Source organism: Lepeophtheirus salmonis, chromosome 14 (assembly GCF_016086655.4).
Source record: "Lepeophtheirus salmonis chromosome 14, UVic_Lsal_1.4, whole genome shotgun sequence".
NCBI classification, from domain to species: Eukaryota; Metazoa; Arthropoda; class Copepoda; order Siphonostomatoida; family Caligidae; genus Lepeophtheirus; species Lepeophtheirus salmonis.
In genome coordinates this window covers 17,416,449-17,442,477 of record NC_052144.2, presented here as the reverse complement: position 1 = coordinate 17,442,477, position 26,029 = coordinate 17,416,449, and the positions used below count along the sequence as shown (strand labels likewise).

General features: G+C 29.7%; 2 protein-coding genes across 3 annotated transcripts in view; both read left to right on the top strand.

Moving 5' to 3' along the window:
• Positions 1-26,029, top strand: part of dUTPase (Deoxyuridine triphosphatase) — a 98,117-nt gene that overhangs the window by 25,857 nt on the left and 46,231 nt on the right. The gene's annotated exons all lie outside the window — the stretch shown is intronic.
• LOC121129636 (insulin-degrading enzyme) overlaps positions 1-26,029 on the top strand; it is a 123,858-nt gene that overhangs the window by 87,369 nt on the left and 10,460 nt on the right. Inside the window, exons 1-3 of one of the 2 annotated variants that reach the window (XM_071893508.1) lie at positions 1,208-1,353; positions 1,435-1,817; positions 11,108-11,519. In XM_071893508.1, coding sequence (XP_071749609.1) covers positions 1,732-1,817; positions 11,108-11,519 — 498 coding nt within the window. In that variant the 5' untranslated portion in view covers positions 1,208-1,353; positions 1,435-1,731. Of the gene's footprint in view, positions 1-1,207; positions 1,354-1,434; positions 1,818-11,107; positions 11,520-26,029 lie in introns of those variants that run through there. The other variant, XM_040725364.2, reaches the window with a different exon arrangement.

Sequence of the window (26,029 nt, the reverse complement as noted above, 5' to 3'; positions counted from 1 at the left end):
TTGAAATTTTTTAACAAAAAAATTAATTTTTTTTAAAAAACAGCTGTAGTTTTTTTAACTTTTTTTTCTAAAAATATATGGTATTTGAATTTTTTTTTCAAATTTTTAAAAAAATTATTGCAGACTTGCATTATCCAAAAAGTTCCGAAACGCAAACTGTCTGCATGTACCAGAAACTTTCAACGATCACAAAAAAGATCAGAGAGATTTTCGGATCTAAAAAAGGTAATAGTATCCATAAATTTTTTTAGAAATATAAATCGTGACTGCTAAAAAAAAAATTATATTATTTAAAATTTAATTTATAATGTAGAGTATATCAGTTAAGGGATGGTCACTGTTGTGCAAACCATTGGAAAACTCCTATTAAAAAGTAAAATATTATAATATCATAGAAACCTCGAGTTGCATCGACAAACGAATTATATTTAACAGTCTTTTACATTCCATTCTACTTCGAAATATGTATTCTTGAAACTTCCATATCCAATTACTACAATATATGGATTACTTAAGTCGTATTCATTTCAGTGGTTTATACAATTAATAAATGACTTCAGTATACTCCCATTAATTAATTATGGTTACATTAAAAAAATACTTACAATATTATATAGAAAGTAAGATAAAGAGCCCAGAGTTTGGTGCCTAACAGGAAATACATTAATGAAAACTGAGCTTTAGAGTACTTTGATACTTATTAATTATTATTATTACTGAGTCATAGGCTGTAAAATTGGAAAAATGTATTTCCATGCATTGCCGCTAGATGTAGTATACATCGCTTTATATGTTATTTTCGATACTATACATTTTTTAGATGAAAAAATGGGAGAATACTGAAGTTGTTTCTTAATTGTGTAAAGAACTAAAAATAAATACAGTCTTAGCAAGCTTGAGTTTGTAGGAAATGTCTTCAATTAGGTAAGAAAGCCTCACTAATATTTCGAAGTATAAAAGAATCAAACAGGCTTATATAATAAATTCTTCCATTTCCTAATAATAAATATTGTTTCAAACTAATTTTACAACATTTCATTTAATTAATGTAGTATTACATTAGTATATGCATCTAATGGAAATAATTATTAGACACTTATAGATATATAGATGTGATTATACTATACTTATCTAAAATATATTGCGCCCCAATTCACAATATACTCATGAATTAATGCCCTTAAACTCAAAACATATATTTGAAAGAAATTTGGCCACTGAAATATATATTATATATCTCTTCAATGTGAGTGACTTATCAAGGAATCCTATCTCTTAAGGCTAGATCTAATGTGCAAGAGTTTAACTCCGTCGATCTCATCTCCTTTAATGGAAAGATTGGTCATTATGCAGGTATCTCTTCATATCAACGTGACTTGTGACTAGTTACTTCTGATCTCGTTAATAATTGTCCCTTTATATAAATTCCTTCAGATCTTCCACATAATCATCATATACTACTACATATATGAACTAAGGAGTTCTATAAAACGATAGAATAATCGACTGATATACCCAGTGAGGAACAGATCCTCCACCCACAACTCCCTCTTTGAAATTATTGGAAGTCGACTTTGCTTCGTCTCCTACTCTAAGAGAACGATTCCATTAATAAGAGTCGCTTAGTATCCTGGATGTATATAACGCAGAAATCCCTCATCCCTACCACAGTTATATCAATTCTATTTATAAGTTGGACTTCGTAATATACAACACGGATAATTATATAAGATGTACACTTCAAGTTCACGCCTGATTGCTTTATTACTACTGAGTCACTTGGCATTGGAAAATAAGTGGAACATGATTCTAGACTCGTAAATATAAATGTATTTCTCTTTTCTTGATATTTTGGTCAGCAAAGAATATTCTACTCTGCTATTACATATAATTATTTATTCGGAACTGAAAAATTTCAAAAAGCCATAAATATTCACAGATAATAACTTATATAAAACTTAAATGAAATTTAAAATTTAACTTTTTGAAGAAAAATTTCAAATATTCAACTTTTTTGTAAAAAATAATACCTTATGTGCCCTCCAGCCCACCCCATGCGCCCTCCCCTGGTTTACTTATACCGTACACGGGTACTTCGGATACGAGTCTAAGAGACGTCCTATCTCTAATCACAGTGTAGTTCAGTAGATAGCCAGAGAAATAATCTTAAGTACCGCTCCTTTTTTGTCTTGGGAGGAATGAAGATGGCTCAAACAACTTATATGTCGATAGCAGAGAGATAACTGAGTAATTTATGTACAACAGTAATTTATTTTATCGCTGCAAAATCATACAACAGACAGCTAATATTAACAAGGATCTTAATTTAGGTGCTCTTACAAAAACCCATCTCTAGTTATAAGAGATAATTAACCAAATATTATAGAAAAACAATTGACACAGAACTACATCTTAACTTTCATGTTAACTATCTAACATTGTATTTAAACTAAGTACACAAGGGCGACAAAAAATTATTTAAAGTTTCCACTTAAGTTCCACTAATTCGATGAACCTGGAAATAGTATATATAAACTGGTATTATCGTAAAAGATCCGAGACACAACCCGTCAAATTTTAACACAACTATGTCTGCCATTGTTTTAATCTATTTAAAAGTCACACTTTCAAATACAAATATTAAATGACAGCTTGATACTTAATTTTGTCCTTTTTCACAAAAACGCTCACATCAACTCACTCAAACAACTGGTACATAAATGCGCATCCAAAATGGATGAAACTATGGTGAATGATTGTCAACAGATGCTAGAAAGAAGACAGTAGCTTTTATTAATGAGTTGAGTTCGGAAACTACTCAGACCACCCTCGTTCACATCAAAAGATTCAATAAAAATGAAAGCCTCGTGTAACAAAAAGAAATAATTTGTAAAAAGATATATAGAACAGAAAGTACTTCTTGAATGGAATATATATACGAAGTGGGCTTCACTCTTTCAAGTTAAATAATAAATAGTTGTTATATTCTCATTAAAGATTGTGAATAAATATAATTCATGACTACACTCAAAAGCCTAAATGTACCTTCTGAGTTCCTCCATCCAAACATTAAATTAAATAAACAGTTTTATTTTTTTAATCAATATTTATTGTAAGCTTGTCACGATATTCATATTTTTATAAAGGTTCCGAAGGAACATAATTTGTAAAATATTTCGATACTCTTCTAATAGAAGGTTTTTAATGTGTATTGATTATATGCACTTTCATAGTCGTCAACGTGATTTTTGTTGTTTGTGAGGGGATGTTTTCAGAAATTTGACTACGTTTCTTCATTATTCTTTGTTTTTCTAAAGAAAAAAAAATTAACAATTATTTATAAATCCATACCATCATTCCTTGTATCTTTCAACCTTTCCTCCAAAAAGAGAAAGAAATATGCTCCGAAATGAGTTAGTAATTAGTTAATGTTTCCCAACTTTGAGACTATCTTCATCTGATAATTAGTTTTGTAAGTTGTAGGAAAATGTTCACCGCATAACAACAGCTAGTCAAAGATAACTATTTATCTTGGATTGAATCATATATTTTGGATGTGTCTATTGGAAAGAATAAATTAGATCATTTATTATGGATATTTTTTAGTCAAACTCCGGTTATTTCAATTGATTGTAAGTTCCTTCTTTTTTACAGACTATGATTACTGAAATAGTATTGGAACATCATCCATTTTTAGTTATCTCTAAACGCAGAGGTGATCAACCTAATTATTCTCTTAGTTGAGGCCCAAACTAGAGAGATTAAAGAAGGCATTTCGTTGGTTGGATTGGTCCCCATCATACCCCAAAGGTGCAGTTCTAGGTTCGTTATAGTCTGTACAGCTTCCAACTTTAAAGTCCTCTTCAGGCTTCCAGGAGCCTCAAGGTAAAATGGAAGTCTATTCACACCTTATCCTGTTTTTTGTTCAGATTATGGACCTACAAGGATTTTTGTTCCATTTTGTATTTTTTTTAAGTGATCCCATTTGTTATGCTGAGGGGAGGGGCGGGGGGGATTCTAGCAAATAGTCATCATATTTTACTGATTTCAATGCTAATTTCATGACACCATGCCCCGTTAAAGGAACATCAAGGCAATCGAAGGAAGATACATCTAATTTGATTATCTATTTCAAGAGATGTTCGAATTCAGGTTCCGAATTCCACGAGGGCGACGGAAGGAGAATTCATCCTTCATTGAGAATGAGATACCAGGATCGAAGCAATAAAATAAATCATTTTTGATGAGGAAAAAAATTTGAATAATTCGAAATGGGATCACTTAAAAAATAAAATTAAGCCTGTCAGTTCCTTTTACTTTAAAAGTGACCTCCTGTATTGAACCTCTATATTTTTTATTTTCATCATCTTGTCGTTTTTCAAGTTATTAATTCGAACCTTCACGTCTATAGGGAATCTAGAATAATAAAAGCTTGATCAAGGCTAAATCTAGAATTAACGCCTGCAATTTCGTAATAATTAAAACCATATCTCATTGAAATATCGTGAATATCAATGTGTTTAACATTTCCTCGTCAAAAGCAATAACATTCTGCATTTTCCAATGTGAGCACAAAAGTCTCCAATTTATAGTTATAATCTATCTTCACATGAACATCTGCATCTCTATAAATGCTATTATTTTCTTTGAGTACATTGAAGTAACTTCTTCCATTAATGTTCAATAACTTCAAGATATTATCATCCTCCAGAGATTTTTCAGGAGCTTAAGTGAACATACTTTTGTTAAAAGTTCCGACTAATAAAGAAAGTTATAAAGTGGGTTCATCAAGTGATTACACACAATTTAGCACGCATTTCTTCTTTTGTTTATCATTATTATACTTCAGTCCATCTTTACTTCAATATCTCTTTTCTTATGATCCTTTAAAAAAACTTATCGGTCTACAATAATTTCAAGTATTTTCTAATGATTTTTTCCCCTTCAAGAAAACTTTTCGGTTTTCAATAATTTCAAGTATTTTTGTATCATTCTTTTCTCCTTCAAGAGAAAAAAACGTATGGAAGTTGGAAAAAGAGAAGGTGCGGATAAAATTTTAATGGTTTCATCGGTTCAATGTTCGAATCAATGTGATTTGCTCACAAATTTAAACCATATCAGTATAAGGCAATTAATACAATTACCACTGTTACGGTAATTGAAAAGCAAAGAAGAGAAATGAAAACATTACTGATTACTCCAATCGATTGAAATTTAAATATGATTCTTCACCTAGAAATAAAGGAATCTTATCGTCATTTTTTGTTACATCCATCCAGGGATCATTATATACATGGAGAGTTTACACATTTTCTGGAAATACGTAGACTGACATTAACAATCCCCTTTAGTATTTTTATGTGTCTAAAAAAATCTTTGATATTATCAGATTATGTCCATGGGTAGGTATTTAATTAATTATTATACCAAACGACATTATATTTGGGAATTTATCTACCGTATTATTACATTCATGTATTCATGTGTATTCAAGATGACAAGATGAATCCCTCTATTTGTCTCCTAGTCTCAGTTTTCCTATTTCTTTGGAAATAGTTTAGAGCGTGAAGGTTGAGGGTAAGGAACTACCCAAGCTTAGTTTCGATTGTCTCTCCTTATCTTCAATTAATGATAATGTAAAAGAAGTTTAAACCTCGGAATAAGTTTCCTTGGGGACCAAGGAACGATTCATGAAGAAAATGAAGAGCTCTTATCGTTTTGGATGATGATTTTTTAAAAGAATAAGAATTCAGATCATTCATGAATTAGTCTTTGAATAATTGATAGATGTTGCTGTTGCCTTTATTTAGGAACTAGAAAGTAATTATTCCTCAATATAAATTATCATGACTTTCGTCCAATCCAATCTTCGTTCAAAACTATACGAGCTCTTCACTTTCTTCATGAGTCTTTTCTTGGTCGCTAAAGAAACTTACACGACACAAAACAAAAAATTTATAATTATTTCAATTTTTATTTATATATACAATAGGATAGACTGGGTACTGTTTTTACATCTTTTGCTTTTGGTTCAATTATGAAAAGTTAGTTTGACTTAGACTTGCCAAATTTTAACACAGCATAAATATGCTGCTCGCATTGGTTTGAATCTACTGAAAAGTTATGTTAATCAATTTCTTAGCCACCTATTGTATTTGAATTTAACCTGTTAAATGTTGCAACTCTCCCCTTAGCCAGGGACGGTTGCAACAGTTAAAATAAGTGAAGTTTGAGTTAAAAAATAAGAAATATTAATTTTTTTTAATGTATAAATAACAAGACTTTTCATGATGCTGAATCATTTACCGGTGGTCCATTGAAATCTAAACACTTACTAATTCAATAATTAATAAAGGTTGAGTGATTGAAATTAATTCATATTTCAATAAATTAAAGCATAAGCAAATAGTTAGAATACATAACAAACTTTAGCTCTCTAGCTTACGTAGAATAAAACTTGAACAGTATCGAAGATTTCCATTCACGCACGGGGAGTCTACGCTGTCAGTAAGTCCCAACGTTGGAGAGAAAGAAAGGCTCTTTCAAAAAGGCCAAACTGGACTCGGAGGAGTTAAAGAAAACAGCCCAGGCAAATCCACTAAAGTCTATGAGTCTCTTGGGTTCACACCACACTGTCCAGAGAGCTATCAAAAAAGTAACAACAGTAATGATAGAAACTAATCTCCTCCGTTGCAAGACTCTTTTGAATGAGTCTTTTAAATATTTTTTGATACTTTTCCCCTTCTACAGTCCTTATACTAACTCATTCAACTACGCCTTGTGAATGCATATCGAGGGGAGGGCCTGCAATGTATGTCGTTCAAACACTGAGTCCCTCAAAGCCACTATCAGTCATTACTGAGACGCCATGATAGAAGACTATATCCATAGTGGGTGTCATGCCTTCAGCCGCCGCCTGGAAGCCGTCATTGCCACTAATAACAGCTTTATCAGTGATCAAGAGAGCTCAGATACACATTTATTTATAATATTACTTATGTTGAAATTCTATTGTTAATTAAAAAATAATATCTTCTTGAAGTTTAAAATTCAAAATGTTCAGATTTCAATGGACTACTCGGTTATTTCAAGGTAATATAATTAATTAAGATATCTGTATAACAGGTACAATAAATTAACTTTTAAAAATATTCAGGGTATTTGCCCTGGTTAAAAAAATATGTTTGATGCAAAGTGTAGAATTTATGGTGGTATCTTTTTTTATGCCAAAGAAAAAGAGGTCGTTGCAACTGTTCTTTGTTCGAGCTTCTTCCTTCCCATTTTTAGAGGGAAGACCCCATTTTTGTTTGAGTAAAGTAAGTAGCAAACTTTTAACGATGAATAATGATATATAAATATATAAAGTAGGAGGGGGGGGTAGTGAACATTACTTTTGATTAATTATAACTAATTGATAAAAGAGAGTTGATTAAAGAAAAACTTCAAGACTCTAATGGAAAAATACATAATTATGGACTGAAATAAAATCGAAAGAAATCGAAGGAAGGACCCTAATTAGACTGGTAAAAAAATTGGATTTGTATACAAAAACTTGTGACTCCACTTTGACTTGCAATATAAGGACTTTATTCCTTTTCGTCTCAAATATTTAATTTCCTTCTATTGTAATGGAGTCTATAGATAGGAATTCACTTTGTTTGAGCTTATGTTCGATTGTATATATTGTATTCTTTGCTTTTTAATATTTACCTTAATAATATTAGATGATTATAAATATAAACAGCCATTAATTGATTAGGCCGTAAGTGTGAATAAATAGACAAAAAGAGGATTAGAGAATAAACAATTGTTCATTATTTTAAGAAGATTTAAGGGCATTATTCCATTTTTAAAATACAACGTTTAATAATTACAAAAGTTATTAAAATGTATCATATAGCCCCATTTGTTGATTCATGAGTTTTGAAATCTTTGATTTGAGCAGTTTGACATTTTTTTAATGAAAACCCTCATGTATGCCATTGCAAATAATTAATCAATGGATCATTAAACAGAAAAAAAATAATTATTATGATTGGAAAAAGTGCTAAAACCACGTTTTTTAAAAACTAAAAATCTATTTTTGGAAGTGTTAAAGAGAGAAAATCATTTTTTTTAGATTATTATTGTATGTGTATGTTTTTTTATGGCAATTATGACGACAATAATAAAAAACGGACAGAAACTACACGAATAGACATAATGATTTATGAACATTTTTCCTGAATCCATGACTAATCAATAATCATTAAAATATGTATTATTTATTTTTATCCCCCCCGTCCCTCCACGTAAAATATAATGAAGGAAAAAAACCTAGAAAACATTCATTTTTTTATACAAACATACTAGAGAGATTCCGATGCGTTTCTAGTAAAAATTACTTATGTCGATTCTAATTATTTAATACTTTATATTATAGTTAAAATTTCAATTTTGATATCATGGCGTCCACATGATTATATTTTATAGAGGGGGGACTTAGTTTGTGGAATTTATTTGAATTAAAATCCAAAAATTCCAATTTTTAGATTGGCAAAAAATTGAAAAATTAAATTTTAACTATTAAATTTCAAACATACAATTTGATATTGAAATATTTTTCAAAAATCTACAACTATTCAGAAACATTTTCAAAAACATATCTTTATTCTCAAAAAGTTAAATTTTTGTAAGAAAAATTTCAAAAATTCATAACTGTTTACAAAAAATTAATTTTCTAATATAAAATTTAAAAAAAAATCCAATATAAAATTTATTGGAGAAAAATCTAAAAAATACCTAGTTATTCACAGAAAATATGAAAAATTTAATAAAATTTTAAACAATCATTCAATTTTCTTATAAAAAGCAAAACTTTCTTAATTTTGGGATGGGGCTATTTTTTATTATCATAACTTAGAAAAGTAATAAATAGTTAAATACCAGTAATAAATGAGAATCGAAACACATATTAAGCATTATCAAGTAAATTTTATTCCCAATGCCTGTCAATTTGCTCCTCAAAAATTAAGTTTCACTATGTGCAATTCTTTATTTATCTAGATAATTTCTTAGATTTATTCGAATATTTAGCTTTTAATGGAGGTTTAGTGAATTTAATAAACGGTTTTGATTAAAAGTCGTTCCTTTATTTCTCTTTTGATTCTTTTTTCAATGTAAAGACTGCTTCATACAACGGTCAATACAACCATCTAATTTTTTCTTTATTTTATATGTATAATTCCTTTTTTAAAAACTCATTGGTACTAATTTGATTCCCAAAATTCGCATAAAGTATATTTAATAGAAATTAATATCAAAAATAAAAGTCTTTTGCCGAAAGCATCAAAATTATATCTAGTTGAAACTCCAAACTCATGTTGTTAATATTATTATAAAATAAGCATTTATTTTTTCTCCATCTCTTATATTCATGCAATTTTTTTAGGATTTTAGTTTATATTTATTAGTGCAAAATTAATGAATCATTTAAAAAAATTTAGAAAATTTAAATGACGAAATTATTATCATCGTTCATCTATATGTCCTGCAACTAAAAACAGTTTAATTTTGGCGTTGATTACTAAAAAGGCAATCCCAACAGAGAATTAAAGAAATAGATAATTTCTAACCAAAAAATCACAAATCTTGATTTTTTTTTTTAAATTAAACAATAAAATACTGTTTATATTGCCAACTACTAAAAATTTCACAAACGCGTAAATGCTTAATATTAACAACTCGAGATTGATTTCAAATTAATATACAGGGTGGAGATTATAAATAAGAAGCAAGTTTAGACCTCAATATCTTAGCAACGCCGATATCTATAGTTATGAAAATGTGTCTAATTTAGATTTAACTGATAAAACTGTATTAAAAAATACAAAATCCTTTAGATGTCTTCCAAATACGTACAACGTGTGGCCATTATTGTATGCGTCCTAACCGAATGCACGTCCAAGGAGATTATTGAGTCTACAAAGTTGCCCAGTCAACTGTTTATAATGTTGAGAAGACTTTCAAAGATACTGATGGGTCAAGAACAAGAACACAGTTTCAAGGAAGACTCATTATCTTTTAGAGAGCAAAAAACGCACTCGATACTTCTTGAACCAAAAGAGCAAAGGGAATGTAGCCTCCTAGCTCACCTGACGTTAACCCCTTGGAATACTATGTGTACGGTGTCTTGGAGAAACGTGCACATGTTGATTCTTTATGGGGCTCAATTTTTGAGGAAGTTGCCAACATGGACACTGAGTTCCACATCAAATCTATGGTTATGGTTGAAGCTGAAGGTGGTTATTTTGAGTGATTGACTTCCCTAAGGGAGGTCATCATGTAAGAGCAAAAGAGGTGTGAATTACTGAATTAATTTTGGGACACATATTTGTATCTAATTTATTATTTGTTCAAGTTGAAATTTTGTACATTTTTGAAGCCATTACATTGTACAAGCCTTGTCACAAGTTGCAATTCAAAAATGTAATAACACAATATAAATAATTAATTGACAGTACGTGCGATAAATATAATGAACACATGCTTCATATACTTTAATACCTTCACACGTAAAGAATCATGTAATTTTCAGTAACAAATTCCCTGATTACCCTGCTACCCATTATTCTTATCATACCATACATAAAATACAAAAATATTGGAACAATAATCTTCCCTTGATAATTTTGTACAGAGGAAAAGTATTAAATTAAAATTTTCTATCAAAAAACTTTATTTTAGTGCAAATAAATGGAGTTTGCTTTAGTTTTGACATATTATAATGTTGGTTTTCCAGATTGAAGATCTTTATCTCTTTAATAATTGAATTTACATTAAAAATTACTAATTCATAAGTGTTTTATGGAATACTAGACAAGTTCAAGTGTCCTCAGCAGTACTTCTCGTAAATATATAATTAATATTAATAGATCAAAATGATTATATATGAATAGAAGGTGGAATAATAATTACATTTATGTATATTTTACGAAATATACATAGATATATTCAAATTATATAACTTGTATTTGTAAATATTAGTGGCCTTATTTTAAATATGGACTTGAATGTTCATGCATCTTTTAACCTTTTTTATCATCTTCATTACATCTTCCTTTTTTAGGTATATCAAATTACAAAACGGGGTTCGAATCTTTCTTGTGAGTGATTTGGAAACAGAGATGAGTGCAGCAGCCCTGGACATCAAAGTGGGAAGCTTCAGTGATCCTGCAAATCTTCAAGGCCTTTCCCATCTTTGTGAGCATGTTCTCTTTACTGGCTCCGAATCTTTCCCGAAGGAGTCCTACTCTGAGTATTTGGATGAAAAAGGAGGATCTTCGAATGCTTTTACAACTTCCGAGCATACAAACTTCTATTTTGAGGTTCCTTCTGAACATTTCACTGAGGCTTTGAAGAGATTTATATCTTATTTTGAGAGTCCTGTGTTTCGTGAGAACGCCATTAATCGAGAGTTGGATATCATAGAGTCTGAGCATGAAAAGAATCGATTTAATGATGTTTGGAGAACAAATCAGGTAAGGCTTAGTAACTATTTTTAGTTCATTAACTATGGATACGGAAGAAATAAAAATGAATCTGTAATGAAAGGGATTGGGATAAGGATTTATCAATCTTATTCCTGCTTACTATACTCACAAGCACATTTATGAGTAATATTTCAATTTTATTGAACACGGCCTCACTACTTATCATATACTTATTAAAAGTGTAGGTATAAGTTTGCCGTTGGGATAATGGAAAGTGTTTTACATACAAAAGGCATTTATCATTGTCAGGATCATCCCCTTTTAAAAAAATCCAAAATATTTTATCTTTTATAAGATATCTATTTTATTTTTTACTGTAACGTACATAATATAATGAATATATACGTGTCTCCGTGTATAGTCTTGAAATTTTAAGTAATCAGAAAAAGTATAAACTAGAATTTATTCAAGTATTTTTTTGCATATCTATCAATCTTATTTATTTTAAATTCATTCTCAGATTCCGTAAATGGAAGTAATCCTCGTATTTTCTTTAAGTCATTTTGTTGTATTTTGTTAGATTAGATAATAAGATTCAATTATTGGTCGTTCTTAGATAGAGTGAATCTCTGGTTTCAGCTACTGTCACTCTTACCTCACCAACGATCATCTGTTGGACTATATTATATTTTGTAAATAATAGTCTTTATGATCACGTATCCATCAAGACGTTTAAGATTGTCTAAAAAGTAGGGTTGTTAGTAGGGTAGTCCTTAACCCCTATCATACCCACGCAAAACAATAGCAACATCGTTATCTGGCCCGTAATTATAACTTCCACGGCCTTTCTTGCTCAATTCTTTCTCTGTCAACAATGAACGATTTTCAATTCTGTTACTTCTGATGTTTCCTACCCAGAAAATTCCTCTGTTCTTCAAATGGCGAATAAGTGAGAGTAATGTTAAATAATTATCGAATACTAATTGGAAATTAAAGTATGGTCAAAGAACCTTGCAGATCTGCAGGACAACACCTTCACCCAACCCAAAACTCTTCAAACCTTCATAAGCAAATAAATCATTGCAAAGACAATAAATTAAGGTCTTGTCTAACTTATTGGACCAATAATAAAATAATAATTATATCCAATACCTATATTTGGACAGCAACTACAGAACACAGTTATATAGTCACAACGTCCAGCCTATTAGACATAATCAAAAAGTTAGTTCTATGTAACGGAGTCCAATACGCTCGGCAATTAATGAAAATATTTTATTCAACACTATTATTACATAATATCATAGACTATATACTGAAGTAATATTGTAAACAAAAAAACGCTAATTACACATTAGAAAAATTGGGAAATATTATGAAATATCTAACTCTTAGTAGAATGAGTAGAAAATGCCGTCGCCATACTTCATGCTGTCTCAAGAATAACAGTCAATTAGTCGGCTTTCCTTGTTGAACAAAATGACTCATAATTATTTGGTTCCAAATTTCCTATTTATAAGGGTTTTAAAAAAATTCAATATATTATACGAGGGGACTGAAGGGTTAAAAAACTCATTTTTTTACTTTTACTTGTCTCGCCCTTCCATTTTATTATCTTTGTGATGAAACTTTGCTGGACAAAATATTTTTGACTTACATTCATATTTAATAGTGCCCCTCGCTTCTTAATGTGTTGCCTTATATTGAAAATTGACTATATCCATTTCTTTTCTAATAACATAAACATACAACACCGTCTGTCATCAGTATAAATACATTTTAGATATGCCAATACCTATACTGATTTTTGTTTTAGTAGTTTCAATATTCAATCCTTTTTAACTTCAATCAAACTATGTAACTATATTAACTGTATTACAAAGAACTTTATACACAAAACAAACCATTATTTGAAGCACTCTTCCCTTCATGGTATCGGTAGAATTTCAATTTATTCTACGTTTTATTTGTGTGTAAATGTGAAAACGTCAGGAAAGGCTGTGAGATTTATAATTTTAGTCAAACGTCTAAGAAACAAGGGTCACTATCTCTAACATTTTCTTATATATTAAAATTTTTACCACAGGAATATGTTTTTACTATTACAACTGATTGAGAGAGTGAAAGAATGAAAATATAAAACTAAAGGGGGTGTAGCCCCCAAAAAATAAAGGAATGTTTGCTTTCTAAAAGAAAATTTAATATTTTAAATTATTTCCTGAAAATTTAATATTTGAAATTATTTCCTGAAAATTTAATATTTTAAATTATTTCCTGAAAATTTAATATTTTAAATTATTTCCTGAAAATTTAATATTTTAAATTATTTCCTGAAAATTTAATTATTTGAAATTTAATTTAATTTTTCAAATTTTTTTTCAAAAAATTTCATTTTCTTGAGAAAAACTATGGATTTTGAAATTTTCTTCACAAAATTTTACATTTAAATATATTTTTGAATTTTTGTTGCAAAAAATTCCAAAAAAAATTGCAAATAGCTGTGAATTTTGAAATTTTGTTCCAAAAAATTTATTTTTTGAAAATAACTATAGATTTTTGAAAAAATTTCCGAGAAATTTAATTTTTGTGAATGGCTCTGGATTTTTGAATTTTTTTTCAAAAATTAAATTAAACTAAATTAAATTTCGGAAATTTAAAAAAATTCCCCCCCCCCTACAAAAAAAAAAAAAAAATATTTTTTTAATAATAATATCATCTTTTGGAGGGCCCTGATACCTTTCCTTTTCCATACGTTACTTTGGATATTCATTCATTTCTTAATAGCTGACTCCTCCGGAGAAGACGGGTGATTATTAATAAAAAAATATTTTACTAATCTACAAAACATATAATTACACAAATACCTTAATAATTCCAACATATTGTTAAGTGGTTCGACATTTAATATTATATAATTCTACTAACTTAGAGGTTACAAATTCAGAGAAAATTAATATTGATATCCCCAAAGGGATGGATAGTAACTACATAAAATTTCATCCAAATCGGTTACTAGTTTAGGAGGAACAGACATGCAAACATATTCATACACTTATTTTCATTATTGCTGTGGATTTGGGATATCCACAGCATAGTAAGAAATCATTTGACTTCATTAAAAGTAACGTTCTGGAAAAAAAAAAACAATATCAATATATGAGGTTAGAACAGTATTTTTGAAATACAAGGGTAATTATTATACCATTATGTTACAACTTTCTTTACAAAGAAAGGTCTCTAAATCATTTGGTAGATTTGCAATTCTGGGAAAGGGTTGAGGTATTTTCTACTTAATATAAGAATATTCTTCTCATACATAGTTACTTTCTTCCATGTATTTCTCAACTTTATCTTTAAAAAAAACTAAACCAAAGGGCTGCATTTAATAGGGTCTTATTTTAGGTTGTTGGAACAACTCCAGTTACGTCATTCCCCTCATAAATTGGCCTTAGTAATACCCAGGACATCAACCATTTCTATGTACGTTTTGTCAGTTGTTACTTTTTATACTCTTCCCCTATCTTAGGTGAATTTGTATGAAGAGCAATGGTACACAATGCAATCTATAAGAGACACAATTTATTATGATCTTCAAATTATAATAATTATCCATTCCTAAATAAGGAAGTGTTTACCGTAAAAAGTTGCTTGTTTATTAACTATGCGTGGCAATTTACCCAATGACAGTTAGAAGAAAGGATTCTAAGGAAATAAAACTTGTAGATTTGATTATGATTTATGTAGCAAAACTGTAAGTTAGACTCAACTATATATGTCAGGGATTCTCAGCAGGCAATCCGCGAAAATTATTTTAATAACAATAATAAAATTTTAATAAATACCTTCGATGTTGGTATAATTAAACTAAATTGTGTTTTTATGGGAAGAATGATATACACTACTAAATAATCTCGGGAGGTTAGAATCAATTGCCACCAATTGTGTAAGCCGTTGCTATGTTATTTTAAAAGATCATTTTCAGATCATGAGTTATTTAAATGGAAGAAGATTCTTAAAGATTCTGAACATAATATATATAATGAGTATTAATTGCATTAAAAATTGATGGGAATTAAAAGTCCCCCCTCCCTCAAAAAATCAACTGATGACTCATCATTATATGATTTGAATCCCCCCGACACACACAACTTGGAAATGCAATCTGATGTCCGATGAACACCAAAAAAAAAAGTTTTTATATTTTATTCATATTTTGACCTATTATTAAAATTCAAAATCAAGTGAAAACTCTTACTTCAACTAAGAGTAATATTACCTGTAATCATTATTTTAAGATAAAAAAATAATCATATCTGAATTTCCTCAAACTAAAATAACGCTAAATTTGGGTAATATTTTGTTGTTGAAAGGGGGGGGGGAGCTTATTTTTAAATGTTCAAACTTGAGGTTCTTAAGGTCTCAAAATGTTAATTTTAGTCAGCAGATAACGTTGGCTAATTTTGAAATATTTAGAGGTACCTCAACGGCCTTAAGGTTTTGAAATTTCCCCCTTTTAAGAAAAAAGAGTGTGTTTCTTTTAATATCATCTATATATTACACATTATACCTTTTTAGCTTAAATAAAAATTTAGTTTAACCAAACTTTTGTATACAATAATTTATGAATGCTTATGAGAACGTTGTATCTACATTTCCAAAAGAACAATAAGACGTGTTGTTGCAGAAATTGAATAAAATTAATGGTAAAGTATTGTTTTGTTCTGTACAACTTAGGTTATACCCCCTATTGGTCATAACTGAATGAACTTAATTTAGGTATTTTAATACCCGATGATTTCACTTATATGTTTTCCCCTTTAAATAAATTTTCATTGAGATGTTTACGAAAAGGGATGTCCAATACTTGCCTTGCGTACCGCAGTAGAGCCCTTACCTAAGTATTAGGCGGTAATACTTAGGTAAGGGCCACTATTCATTCTCACGTCAAGTTGTTTTTTTAGCAAAATGGTCATAATATAATCAAAACGTGTAGAATGCGTATAATACAGCGTACACACATGAAAAATATTTGACGGCATCTTGTTTTTCCTGAAACTCTAACAGGGTTGCCAGATTGGACTTATTTTGAAGTAATTTGATCTTGAAGAATTATATTTGGCCTGTTATTATATTTGGGTTAAATTGAAATAAATATGTATTTAATAATTTTGTTTTATGTAGCCATTTTTATTAAAAGATACAAAATTTAACTAGCAACAAAATTTTTAGAATAGCTGTGTATGATTAAGTAATTATTTATCGCCAACTTTAGAGAAGTCTTAAAAATGTTGGTTTTTCCTTAATAAATCCGGCTTTAATTACTTTATTTGGACAAATTGTGCCGGCTTAAAATTCTTGCACGGCACCAGATCTTATTGCACCATTTTAGCTATCTAGCACATTCTTATCCGTGGAGATATTAGTGTTCAAAGTTTCAAATTAAGAAAATCAATTGAAAATTTGTTTTGTTTTTTATATTAGAAGTTGAAGGAAGTAACTTATTTTCATAAATTGCACCAATAAAATCTCAAGAGCTAAATTTTAATTAGTTTAAACATATAAAATATTTATTCAAATCAAAGTTATCTGGATATATTAATTTAACTTTGGAAATTGAGTAATGTTGAAGGTAACTTCCTCAGATCAGCGATAAGTTGTTTGGGGAATCAAAGACAAGTTAATACTACAGCCATCGCTGAAGTTACAAGCTGATTGAGATCTCTAAATGTCGGACATGTCAGCTTTAATATCGTAGAGGAAATGTGATACAATCCATCATTGTCAATCAATATATATACTTTCAATGATAATATAGTAGGAATAATATGTTAGCCTAATACATAAGAAAAAATGTGTCGCAATTGGACAACCTTTGTGATTGATTGATTACAGTATGCAACAGCATTTCCCCCCCCGGCAGAAACCTAATAACCATTTAAACTTTCAACCGCAATGGGTCTGGTCTTTAGTATTTTTTTCTTAAATCACGCTTTTATTGTAAAATTACGATTCAGAGATATATCTTGATGTAAAAGAACCCTATAAAGAAAAATAAAAGAAAATCAATTGATAAACACATTGCAGTATTTGAAAGATTAATTATTTATTCATAACAATTCCTTAAAACTCTGTCTATTTATATAAAATTCCAGATAAAATGTTGGTGTACTGCTTTTTCAATTGCTTTGTAGCTAAAAATAAAGAATGCCTTATGTTACAACATAAATCATTAACCTTTAATTTCCTGCAATGTTTTTATAAATTGATTTTAACTTTTATCTTCATCCATATATGTAGTTCTTTTACATTGAAATATGACTCTGAATCGAAAGTATATCTAAAGACCTAATTTATTTGAAAGGGCTCTAAACACATAGCCTATGTTTGTACGTATTTTACAGCTTAAATGACTATAAAAATATAGTTAATAATGTAGCCGGTAGGTGTTCCAAGACATGAATTTTGTTCCATAGTGTTATTAGGACTGGGAATAAAAACAACTATTCCCGCACGTAAAATTATAATAATATTAAATTTCGCTAACCTGGTTATTCTTAAAGATGGGATTTTTGTAAGAGCGCGAGAAAAAGGCGAGAGAAGCATATATTATTACATAATTGAGACTCTTGTTAATATCAGCTGCCTGTTACATAATTGAGACTCTTGTTAATATCAGCTGCCTGTTACATAATTTAGAGGGAGAAAATGAATTACTGTTACAACCTCTTACATTTAAAATTGCATTAGTTCAGGAAAGATATTACAACTCATATCCGTATTATTTTTTTATCAATTTTAAAAACAATTTACACCAACGATAAGCGAGAATGCTTACTTCAGAGGGAGAAGTTAACATCACGCCGACCTATTAAATAATGAATAAAAAAGAAGAAAGAGAGCACGCAACAACCACTTTTCTTTTTCTAATCGTTAAACATAGTTTTTCCTTTACACAGATCATTTTTTACTTATTCTTGAGGAGTGTAATTTTTTTTTCTTATTTGCAATTTTTGTCCAATCATTATTCATTGCACAACTTACAACCAGTAATAAAACGGAAGTATCTTTCTAGACAAAGAAAGGAGTGCTTCTAAAGTACTGTTGCACTTCCTGTTATGGATGTGAATAGTATAAATATGCACTGCCTGTATCTGAGACAAAATAAAAGAACCAAAATGACATCATAAGTACAAATTTTATGTTCAAAGTCATTACATTTTTTTGCTTCTTTTATTACGACCAGCAGTGCTAATGATTTCAAAATCTTAGTGAGGGGTTGCCAGCTAAAATTTAAATTATAATTTTACAAGCACCGGTATAAAGTTTAAATTTACAGCTCTATAGAGTATTTTTAATGACGTCATAAGTTTCATCAAAATTGTAGCCTTCTTAGGCTGATATTTTTACTACACAAAATGGATACATTTCCAATAAATCTTGACGAAACTTTATCAAATGGCTTTAAGAAAATAAAAGACTTAACATCTGTATTGAATAGTACTTGGTCCAAGTGATAAACACTGACACTGAATTAAATCAAAGTAATTTGTACGTTAGAAAATCCCTTAATGTGTACAATTAATATTGTTTTTTTGATCGATTTGGGACGAGAAAAGTAGGATAATTAGAGAAAAATATATTAGGTCCTCTCCCATATTAGCCACAAATAAAAAATATTTTGGTCTAAAAGCACTTCTGTGGGGATAATCTCAGACAGAATCGAGCTAATTAGTTTCAAGATCTGTTAGTACCTTCTAGAATTTCCTCGAAAAAGACCTTGATTATCTCCAACTGAAGATATGACGTAAGTATCTATTTAATCACATTTATTTTGAGTTTTTAACATAATGACCAAAAATCATCTAAGAAACTTAATGATTATATAAATTATTTGTATTAAAATGACTATTAGTTTTTCCAAAAGGAAAGGAAAAAAATGATAAAAAGTGAAGAAAGAGGGAGAGTGGATAAGTGAGCACTGATTCATCCCTCCATTAAAAAATCCCAGTTGATCTTACATAGTGATTAGAAACAATATCAATATCTTAGTTCTCCTCCGTTTTCGTCGAACCCCGCCAAGAGGTCCAACGTTCGATCTACGAGTCTGTATGAGCCCAGGGGGATCTTGGATCTATTTAAGCGGGCAGTATATACCGCTAGCTACATATTACTGATAATCAAATCTATATTAAAAAGTTTGATCGTAGAGGAGAGGTCATCACAATCCACTCTGCCATGGACACGGCTCTTCAATACGCCCTTTAACTAGCTTCACTATATTTTTTACCATACAGCAGTCGTAAAATAGGTCCTGTGAGGTCTCCAAAGCCATGCCTCAGAACGAAGACAAAAGTTCCATTTTTTATTATTGCTTATGAATAATATTTTCCTAGCATTTGCTTCCAATTTGATTTCCAACTTGGACTTGCACTATCCTCTGCGGCAAAAAGTATGTTATCGGAGAAGTAAAGAATGAGTAAATAAAAAATGCTTAAGACAGATGAGCCAAGGTTAATAGAAATACAGGGTTATACCATAACGCGTGTACGACTGATGTTTGACTTTCACCACGCTTATAAAAATTGACGTCATAGAGTATGATTGGTTGCGTGTTTTGTCAAAATCTGCCTGTCTTTCCCATCAGTCGGTACAATACAAATAATTGAAAATTTTAGCAAGCCTGATTACATGATGGTCTAATCTTGTATTTCTATTAACCTTGGGTAAACTTAGTTTTTTTTTTGAGTTGAGCTAACGCAATTTTATAACACACATAACATGGTGTTAAAATTATGTATGATAATACAGAGAAATCGGATATAATTAAGTGTAATTTTTACTCATAACGCCATGATTGGGACTGTACAAAAGTCCTAAAAATGCCCAACTTTGACCCCAGAAATACCGTTTTCTCCAAAATAATATTTACATCCTACAGATATTTTGTCCATGTTTGTTCTTCATATATATTTTTTCTCATAATAAAATAATGAAATCCATTTGTTTTTCTTTTATTAATAATAAATTATTGAAAAATATTTTTCATTAGAGTTTGAAATACATAGATTATATACACTAAAAAGCGACAATGATAAAAGCAAATATGGCAAAAATATATAGAATTCCTTCCTTTATGATTACAATAGGGATTTATTTTGCTTTCCCTTCATGAGAATTCATAAACAACATACAATGTGTGAGTGTGTGTACGAGTATAGTGTATGGCATTGTATGTATATACCATATGCAAGCACACATCCAGATCGAAACCTATAGTATTCTAGTCATATATATAAAAAAGAGATTTTCTTTTATATTTAGAATTTTTTATTTATTATTATTTTTTTGTTATTTTATTATTAGACTACATATAAAGATGTACACTTATAAATAAAAAACCTTGAAAGTGATTTTTTTTTTCAATGTAAAGGGAGGATGGGATATTTATTTATCGGATAGAAGTTCCCAAACTTTTTTGGCTAATAAACCACTTTTATTCAAAAAAACACAAATCCGAATACATGTACACACAAAAGTGATGTATAGTTTTATCTGACTTTATAAGGAATAAAGTATATATTTTTCAATATACTTAATAGATGTATAGATAGATGTTAAAAGAAATCATATATTTTTCCAATAAAATGGCTTTAGTATCGTGTATCTTGCGCTATATAATTGATATCAGTTTAGGCTAGACGTGTTAGAAAGATAAAACTTCGTACTAAAAAAACTTTTTTAGATATTTTTGTGATTTTTTGACTCAGTACTTTTTGAGTGTGTGTTAAAGATGGACATCGGGGAAAGAGAAAATATTTTACAATTTTTTTCGATAAAGGGTAAAATGTAAGTCAGTTCAATGATTTAAATCAATTATACTTTATTAAGAAGATTAATCTCCCTCCTGGAATCCTTTCTATGCAATATGGAGATGGAAAAACTGTCAAAGTAGAATAAACAAGAGGGATTTAATTTTCAAAGACAACACACCCCTGATATCCCTTTCTGAACTGCCCCTAAAGGTCTTTGTTATTATAATTTTCATCAATTTTATGGGTATTGGTTGATCATCCATGCTGGTATGTTCATATTGAAATCATCATCCAATTTTATTTTAAAATCTACAGGAAGGGCATTTGATGAATAGTAGGGGGGAACTAGGAAAATTCATGTCTTCCCTCTCTCTACTTCATCAAATCAATCTTACCAAGAAAAGCCGCAATGTAGCACATCACAAATAACATATGCATTTAAATCATTGTATTAAACTTTATGTATATTTATGCATAATATTAGTCTATTAGTAGAGTTTTGAATCGCCCTTGGGGGTCGATATAAACTACTTTGGGAACCATTGCTTAAAAGGAAAAAAATGAACATTTTATTAATACTTCTATTTAATGTATAATGTTGGCATAAAAAAACCCTCTGGTGATCACAATTAAACGTTATAAAAAGTCGTGGGACGCGTTATTTTTTATTTATATGGAACGTACATATGCCACGTCCTTACTGCTATACTATATTGTAATCTTTCCTTCCAAAATAAACAGAAAAAAAGCCCAAAACCAGATTTGTACGTGTTGGCCAATTCTTTTCAACTATGAAATTAAGAGGGTAAAAAATTCAACATACGTTTAAGTTGACAATTAAACTATTATTTTAGATATTGACATAAAATACGAATCTTATTTTCACTCACTGGTTTATTCTACCAAATATTTCAAAAACTATTTCATAAAAAATTCTAGAAATTAAAATAAAATATTAATATTAAATTCTATAAATCTATGTCCAAAATGCATCGTTTTGTTACATTTCTTCAAGTGTTCTAGAAGCCTGGTTTTAAGTTGCCCAAGATTAAAAAATATAGAAAAGACCTCTCCAGGATGTCAGAAAGTGGAAGACATCATTTAAAGAGTTGTACCGAAGGCTGCAGGAGTTGCTAACTGCGTCAACTGTGAAAAAATTTCAACTGAAAAAATGAGGACTTTCCTATTGGATTTCTTCATTTTATTATTTTTCATTTTTATCCAGCCTCTTTTGTCTGTGAAAACTTAAACACTGTACTTTTGTGACAGCCCTAGACTTAAGACCCAACTCCTCTTTAACGATGCGCCCGACAGCTGTTTGGTGGACCCTGAGGTCCGTAGTCATTTGGCGGATGTTGTCACTAAGGCTCGTGTCTATCTTCGCCTTCACACTCTTTATAAGGCTCTCTGACCGTACCAGTCTTACCAAACCTGTGACGATAGACAAATGATTCAGTTTCGTTTTAGAGGTTCTATGCGTTGTCCTACAGATGCCGAAGTTACGTGCAATCACGGAAGGATTGTCACCAGCTTTGATTTCTCCCTTTTTATGAATTTACTCAGGATAAACCATAGAAAGCTATCATATTTTATAACATACTTTTAAATTAAAACAATTTTATGTACTGATATTGGCTGACTAAAACTGCATCAATTGAAGCAAAAGTATAAGAATAAAATATGTTGACTCCTGAAGACTTTTTGGTCTTCTTATGTAGAATCCCATTGCTGATCCTTAGACATCGGGCAAATATAATGAATTCCAATTCTTCCTTGATCTTCCATAGTGTATTTATCAGCTGATTTTACAACTCATAATAAAAAATAATGATAACCACACACTTATCAACCCACTGAATCAAACCTTATAATAATAAACATAGATATAAAAACAGCAAAAGGTACTTTGGCCTGAGCTCGTAGAAATGAAAGAGAAGAACTGCATTGTCATCCTTCCTGGCTCTTGGTCAAGGTCAAGATCGTATAGAACGTTAAAAACGCATAATCAATCATAATTTGACATAAATATTTTAGGTGGAGTTTAGCACTCTACCATGTGCCCATTATATTTCCTGCTACAAAAAGATTACCTTAGCATTTTAACTTTTTGATTGTGGATTCTTTATTAAGGCTTTGTCAAATCAAAAGATTCTAAAAATTGTTTTTATCTCTTCCACATAATTTTTAATTATGTATTTTACGTAGAATTAATTGTTGATGGATTATATTGCAGCATCATATATTTTGTCTGAGATTTATACTTTCAAATATATTTATTCTTTTTTAAATCTACTCCAAAAACTTTTAGTAACATTAAAATAACTTCTAGCTACCTACATAAGTGGTACGTCAACATAAAAACAATCTTGAACAAATCAGTAAAAGAAGAAATCCCTTTTTTTTACTTCCTATGTACATACAGCCCAATATTTCATAGATACCTATATTCTAGGCAATTGTAGGCATTGTATTCAAGTTTATGGGTTAATTAAGATACCCAAAAAATTTAGTTATTTTGTGTAATCTTCATTTGGTTTAAGATACTTATATTGGTTCGATGGTTCTGGGACAATTTGCCGAGCGGACATTTGGGTAAAGGACAATTTGGTGTATTTGGCCGAAAAAGGACATTTAATGTATTGATATATTCTATTGCATATTTAAATTCAATTTAAAAAAATAGTATAGTAATTAAATAGATATTGATTAATTAGTGTTCTTTAGCAGGAAATATTTTTTGTTATTGATTAATGAACATTAAATAAACCCAATAGAATGTGAATTGAATTAAGATATATAATTGCATATTTTAAATATCATTTTTTGACCAAATGTCCGTTCGGAAATGTATGTCCATCAAATTGGCCTTCGGTAAAATGAATTAGAATCTATCAATTTATCATTCTTTCATTGTCATAATAAGTTTCAGAATCTTTAAGATACATTTCGGCAGCCCCTGAGGGTAATGAAGAATAATTTGTGGATCAAAATTCAAAATTATTCGTCGAAGAGTACAAATGTAATCCACACTCAGACTTGAGAAAAAAAAATTCTAGCTTGCTATTGTGTTAACGTTCCACAAATGTACATACATTAACTCATAAAAGTATGAAGCTATTATGTCGTTAATACAGGAAATAAACCACATTATTTTCCTTGCTATGAACCTAATTTGGGGGTTCCTTTCGAGCAACATAGAAAAGTACTTATGTACGTATGTAAATAGAAATCAAGTTTTACTTTTCTGTGAAACAAAAAAAAAGCTCAATCATAAGTTTTCCCAAATGAATCATAATTAAATTTGAAAAGTTAATAGAATAAATAATTATTATTGTAGGTAGGAGTATATGTATTTTAATACTATTAAGATTAATTGTATAAATAGGATTGAGTGCTTTGAGCCCTTCCATCAAATTTCTCATGAGGGTAGCATTTGAGAAAATGCAATTTAATGTACAATAAGATTTTGCATAGTTCTGCAATATATGCTAATTATATTGCACCTATCTTTACGGACATTAAGAGATATCGGTTTTCACATGTAAAAAACAAAACAGGCTTTGTATTTACAGGCATTAATTTATTAATTTACTTGAAATTGCCTACACATAGAATATTAACTTTATTTAGTTACCAGTTCTATAGAACTCAAATTGTTGTTATTGGGAAAGCTCTATTTTTTCTTATAGTTGAATATTTTAGAATTTTTTTTCTTACATACAGGGTCGTGCACAACAATTAGAACAAATTTTGACATCGCCCAGATCCCACATGACTGCATCACGGCCGATTTTTCCCGATACTCATACAAGAAGTTAGGGGATTAATCAAATATATATATTTCGTTTGCTTCTATTTTTAGTAAGTTGTCGAGGTGGAGAAACACGATCACTCATCAAGTAATGTTTTGCTATTTTTTTTTTTCTTCCAAGCAAAATGGTTTACGATTATTTTTACTTCATAAATATATATAAATCCAAATATTGCCATATAAGAGTTAAAATAGGATACGTTGTTAGTAATATTAATGGTTTTAAATAGTACTACATGCACTAAAACATTTTTGAAATTCTGAACTCTCTTTATAACGCGTCTATTCCTTGAAAAAATTAACACAGAGAACAATGGAAAGTTAGTCCACATAAAGCAACTTTTTTATATAAAACTGTGTATATTTAAAAGATCTAATAATAATAAACCATAAATTTACTCTAAAATTAATAGTATCAACTCTTAGACTGTTTATGTAAGATTAATATTTTTTCTTTATGAAGTAAAATGGATATTCCGTGGGAGTAATTGATGAAGTGATTGAGACCCATTGAGGTCATATTGAAAATTAGTATGCTGTTATCATCTATGGCATTAATTAAAACCAAAAAAATAGGCAAACTGCAGTTATTTAAGATCTGCATGAGATCAAAGTTTGTTCCAATTGTTGTGCATGACCCTGTACAACATCCTTTAACACTAGAATGGCGATGGTTTTTATACCCTTTGACCAAGCCCTCAAATATTATATCCTAGCACTAAAAAAAATTATATTAAACATATGAATACTATGTTTGGAGGAAGCCAATTATAATTATTCTATAACGGTCAATGCTACACCACCTACACCTTAAATTTGTACCTACTGATTTTAACTGCTCAAACATGTGTTCAGACATATTGGAATGGATTATTTTAATGTTTAATTGGAAGTTAGTACTTGTATTCTAATTATATTAGTCAGAACCAACTCGA